The following is a 6,159-nucleotide window of genomic DNA, read 5'->3' as shown; positions in this document are numbered from 1 at the left end:
ATGAGATTTTAGTATATTTGCAAGTGGTCTTCAGTTTTTATTATTTCCAGTTTGCGTTCAGCAACTCTCCTGTTTGGAATGTCAGCAGCTATTTGGTTGCTAGGGTCCAATTTAACCTAGCAACCAGACAGTGGTTTGAAAGAGAGACAGTATTAGGTATAGCGGAGAGCCTGAATTGTAAGATAAGTAATAAAAATCACAATAAAATTGTTGCCCCACAGAGCAGCTTTTTGGCTGCTGGGATCAATTACCCCCAATAGAAAGAGCCAGAAGAAGAAGGTAAATAATTAAAAAACTATACCAAATTAAAAAAAAATGAAGACCAATTGAAAAGTTACAAAAAATAGGCAATTCTATAACATCCTAAAAGTTAACCCGAAGGTAATAAACCTTCTCTACGTTTTTACGTTTCTGACTCCGCTTAATTGCTATTCGATTTTTTTTGTGCGCGCTGACGTCATCACGCCCGAAACTGGAAGGCACAAGCAGGAAGCAGCATCCATTCCCCATAATCCATGGCAACGGAAGGCAACCTGAACGCAGCAAACCCCGCCTCATTAAAAGTAGGGCACTGCTCGTCGGATGCGTGTTCTCGAGGTGGAATGGGAGGGGTATGCGCTGAGTAGGTTGACCTAGCGAATGGGCGGCGCTTGCTGGAGGCTACAGAGGCGTTGGGGAAATACTCATAGGGCAGAGAAAAAGGTGAACATTGGGTACGGGGAATATTTACTAGTGGTGAACACAGTGAGACGGCTATATATCACTGCGCGAGATAATAAGAAGCATAAGTGGGACGACAGGACACTACGGATTCAGTCTTGCTGTGAGTCACCTCAAGCTGAGAATAGAGAAAGAGAGAAAAGGGGACTCCCGTATAGGTACACCCAGCCAGGCCGGGGAAGACGTGTCTGAAGACCCATTGGACCCTGGCCATGGAGCATCAATACCTACAAGCAGCCAATCGATATCAAGTGGTAAGAACCGGCGGTGGCGGCGGCTATTTGCTGTACCCCAGGCGGAGGGGCAATGTTGGTGGGGATGTGAGTGGAATATGCAGTATGTCATGTCGCTGCTGTAACACTGAGCAGTCTGTTCGGCATGTTTAAATATGTGACAGGTCCTTCTGTATTCATCAGGGATATCCAACATGCAACACCTCCATCTTTTATTGACTAGCGAATCCCAGCTTCCCAATCAAAGCCCAGGGCTGATGCATCACGGGTGTAGTTCAACAACAGCTGCCATGTTGCATCTTGTACACTTTTGAGTTACATTACTTGAATTGGGCCCTTGAACTCTATCTCCAGCCCTGCTCCTAATCTGCCTACCTGTAGTGCAGTGAAAACAATAGACTGTATAGGCAGCCACAGACCTGTTTGTAAATTGTTACAATGCATAGGTGTTAAAAGTAATTCAAACCTGCTGCTCCAGTTCCCCTTTGTTCTTCAGCATGCCCTGGCAGCCAGGAGGTCGTAAGGGTTAGATTTATGGTTATTCTGATTAAAAAAAATCTTTGGAGGTTCACATTTTGCAAGCCAGCTCCATCTCCCCCTCCAGCTAAATGTCTGCATTGGTAAACATCATGCTTAGCAGTTCCTGGCAGTCACACCAGCAAATGACAGTGAGAGCTGTAACTTGACTGTCAACACATTGGTTAACTGCACACATTAAGTAGCCTTCCAGCTGTGTTTGTAAGTTGCATTTGTCCACAGAAGCTAAAATACCTGCAGTCTGTAATGCTATAAAGATGTCCAAGTAGTAGTAGTAGTAGTAGTAGTAGTAGTATATTTAAAAAAAAAAATCAAAAAAAATCGAAGGACAAATGTTTCTGTGGCCGAGGAAAATCTGAATTTTTTTTTCTTATACATATGTAGAACCGTGTAAGGCTTGATAAAATAGAAGATCATAGTCATTATTTTTTTCCATTAATGGTGCTAGTAACTTGTGGGTACATCAGGGAGGTATCTGCTACTAATATTAAGTCAGACATCTCCTGTTGATTTCTAACATTTCTTAGGTGGGTTTTTATGTTAAATATTACATAACTGGTTAGTTAAAGGACTACTGTACTTCTGTTTTATCATTTTTCAATGGATAAAGGAAATGTTACGTTGGACATATACTCTACTTGTTTTCTAAAGTTTCCACTGAATGTATTATAGCTGACAGTTGGCTGTAAAAAAAAAAAAGAAAGTCAAACAAGGCCTGAAACATAGTCGTTATCCAGATCATTGCTATGTGTTTGAATAAAGGCCTTTTACTTTAAACTTAAACCGGTGCTGTACTTGAAGTATTCTATAATATGTGAATGGACGGTGGCCATTAATTAATTGTACTTGCACTAGGAAATCTTCTTTGAATATAAGAATAACGGAGCTGATTCTACCAAGTTCACAAGCCGACAGTTGGTAACAACTTTTTAGCATAAATGGTTACATGGAAATGGATATTGGTACTAATAACCACATGTTAAATTGAACTGGCCTTATAACATTGATTGATATAGCCATTGCTGGATGATCACCATAAAAGTAGACTGAAAGCTCTGGATATCCTGAGTATTCAAAAACTAGTCAAATACAAATGTTTGTATTTGGCTACACATCTTCAGAAGTTGCGGGGCATTTGTGGGCATTTTGACCCTAACACCCAGCTCTGTTGCATGTATGGGCACTTTGGCAGATAAAATTACCTTTCTACGATATGTTTATCTGCTGTTCTTCTTGGCACATGTATGAGAGTAAGAAGTCCTGCAATTCCTTCCTACTACCATTCAAGCCAGCTGAATGAATGAATCGGTGCTATTTGACTGCCAGTGTGGATTGCCATATCATACAATAGCTGACAGTTTGGTCTGTGTGCTAATTTAACCTAAGGCACTAGGCAGAGCAACACCAGGCCCACAACACCTGTCATTAAGTTTACTAATAACTGTTTTTATGCTGATCAAGCAGTTTTATTTTTTCGACCTGAAAACTCTCCAATGTGCATTTAGGGCAAAAGAGCAGCTGTACCAGTGATGGCTCCATTAAACCCAAGACAGGAGGCACTTGTGATTTCTCTACTGTCCGAGAAACCACTTAGCATGACATTAGCGTAAAAGGCATAAACCTAATCCTACTCTGTGATCCTATTATGTAAACCCTTCAGGTAATAGGGGAATTGTTGCCTCATTGAAAGAATTAACGGCAACCAATTAAATATTAATTTGGTTGTTTTTTTCTTAACTGGTTGAACAACGTTAATCACTAATTGCTTGCTTGAGTTCTTGCCCCAGTGTATGCTTGACTACTGTTATTAAAATAGTCCTATTGTTGATTTTCTAGTGTGTGAATGAATTAAGAAATTTTGAATGTAATCTGTGCTGGGGCATGGACTGATCTGAATAAACAGATCAGTCATTACGTGTAATAACTGAACAGTCATTATATTAACACGTCAGTGCTTTATAAATAAATGAATAATAGATTTAAATATTGATAGCTAATATTTCCTGCATTCAGCAATGCTCACTTTTAAGGCCTAGTGTGTGTTTGGCATTGCCTTTTTTTTCAACTTGATATAGAGTGCCTGCTTTTTATGGTTGGCTTTGTATTTATTTTATATTGTCATCGTTATGGCTAGAGAAAGTTGCAAAACTTGTTCAATTAGGAAGTCCCCTTGTGAGTAAATATTTCCTAGACCTAATTATCTTGAAATACAGAGCTTACAAAACGGCAATTTCATGTGTAACCACAGTTGGTTTCCTGGCTTGCAAGGTGAAAGCGTGCTACTTGCTGTAAATGTCAAGAAGAAAAATACTTATTTTCTTTTGAATTCAGAAGAATAAAAGGCAGCTATGATAAGATAAAACACAATGTTACGTGAAGGAGAGTATTTCAAGCGAGAGTTTATTTACTTTATTAAAGAAGAAACCCTTAAATTATGTGTAAATGCATTAACTGACAGTTACTAGGGCTTTAAACTGGTCACACTTTTAATTTTCGGTATGTCAACCGAAAAATATATATATTTTTTTTTCCTTATAAAAGAAAACACAATTCTAAGCAACTTATACATCCCATATACATTCATTACAAATTTTTCATGGTTTTTAAGTTATTTGTATATGTATTGCTATTGAAAGCAATGTTTCCCTGTCCCTGCCTATTCTCTGCCCTGGTTAATCTAACTGTTGATACAATGTTGCAACAGTGAGCTGCCTTTTCTTACATTGTATCAACAGTCTGAGCCACCAGGGCAGAGAATAGGTAGGGACAGGAGAAACATTGCTTGCAATACATATACAAATAACTTGAAAACCATGGACAATTTGTAACAAATTTATATGGGGAAGTTGCTTAAAGTTGTGTTTTCTTTTACTCGGCAAAACATTATTTTTGGAGTTGACTTATCCTTTAAACTGTCATGTAGATGGCCACAGTGATGTGATCTGACTGGCCCACAGCTTGCTTGATAAAACACTTTGAACCTGTGGTTCCATTCTATTCTGGTTAGACTGATAGGTCTCGTACATGTGCATTGTAGTGCAGTCCATTTTTAAGGAGGGCTACACTAGGACCTCTGGTCTAATGAATTTTATGAGCAGGTAAAAAATCGGTATGTACAAGAAAAGTGGAAAAGTAGACCATGGTTTTAATAAAAACAGGGCAACACACTATAGTATATAAATAGTATAGAATCTATTAAGCGTCACAGACAAACTGCTATGAGTGGTCTTAGGGCATTTTTGAACTGGAAGGAAGTAGTGTGGAAGGAAAACATTAGAAATATTTCCTCCTATGCAAGTACAAAGGGCAGCTGTAATATTATCCACACCAATGTAATTAAGGAGACATTACACACACAGTTCTTGGTTGTAAATAAAAATGTATAGTACTTTTAAATTGCTTCATTATCATATATCAGTGGATTGCAGCAGACTCTTGCATGGCTCATCATAAACTCAGTCTTGCATAATAACTTGATAAGCATTTAGAATGTTTCAGACATGCTTAAGTCACTGCATGATTAAAATTGTATTATCCCTTGTCACATCATAACCACTTCCTAATAAATAACATTGGCATTTGGACAATTAGTTGTGAGTAACTTTTGGAGAACATGAATTTGTTTTCACGTTGTATGGTTCTCTGTACATTTAGACTGATGATGCACTGTGCATTTTGACCTCCACTGTTGTCAGGGTAAAACAACAGCAATCAAAATAGTGCAAAACGTATTTATATAACTAATAGTGACCATACACAGGCAGATTTAAGCTGACAATTTGCTAGCTTCAGAGCGATTTAGCAGTTTCAATGGGCCCACACAACCAATATGTGGCTTAAAATCGGGCAGATATTGATTGGGCAGATATGATTTTCCTGTTGGGTCGAGGTGTGCTTCGGCACGTTAATGCAGTCCTATATCCAACTGAGGGCAATACAGAAATTACGAATCGATCAGTCCAATATTTCCCACCTCAAGATGGGCATATAAATGAAAGATCCACTTGTTTGATCAGATCTTATAATGTATGGACAGCTTAAAGGGGTGGTTCACCTTTAAATTAACTTTTAGTATGTTGTAGAATGTCCAATACTAAGTCACTTTTCAATTGGTCTTCATTGTTTATTTTTTATAGTTTTTTTTAGTTATTAGCCTTTTTCTTTTGGATATCTTTTTATTCTTCTCAGCTTTCAAATTGGGGTCACTGACCCCATCTCTAAAAAGGAATGATTTGTAAAGCTATACATTTATTGTTATTGCTACTTTAAATTACTCCTCTTTCTATTCAGGTCCTCTTCTATTCATATTCCAGTCTATTATTCAAATCTGTGCATTTAGGGTAATTTGGACCCCAGCAACCAGATTACTGAACTGGCAAACTGGAGAGCTGCTGAATAAAAAGCTTAATAATTCAGAAACCACAAATAATAAAAAATGAAAACCATTTGCAAATTGTCTCAGAATATCAATCTCGACATCATAATAAAAGTTAATGTGACGGTGAATAACTCTTTTAAGGCCTCCTTCAACCATCCCAGACCACATTTGACCCTCATTACTGCCCTCTTTGTAGGGAGTTGTTAGAAGGACATCAAGTGGCCAACCCTGCTTTGCCACACTGCATGTTATTAATAGCTATGGGCAAATGGCTAGAATGGGGTTGTGTGT

General features: G+C 38.2%; 1 protein-coding gene across 4 annotated transcripts in view; it reads left to right on the top strand.

Moving 5' to 3' along the window:
- Nucleotides 1-497: 497 nt before the first annotated feature.
- ndfip2.L (Nedd4 family interacting protein 2 L homeolog) overlaps nt 498-6,159 on the top strand; it is a 29,577-nt gene continuing 23,915 nt past the window's right edge. The window contains exon 1 of one of the 4 annotated variants that reach the window (XM_018245167.2): nt 498-974. In XM_018245167.2, the coding sequence (XP_018100656.1) occupies nt 933-974 (42 nt within the window). In that variant the 5' untranslated portion in view covers nt 498-932. 4 annotated transcript variants of the gene reach the window in all.

The sequence above is a fragment of the Xenopus laevis genome, chromosome 2L, assembly GCF_017654675.1.
Source record: "Xenopus laevis strain J_2021 chromosome 2L, Xenopus_laevis_v10.1, whole genome shotgun sequence".
In the NCBI taxonomy this organism is placed as follows: Eukaryota; Metazoa; Chordata; class Amphibia; order Anura; family Pipidae; genus Xenopus; species Xenopus laevis.
The sequence above is the reverse complement of the archived record's forward strand: the minus strand, read 5'-3'. Positions and strand labels throughout refer to the sequence as shown.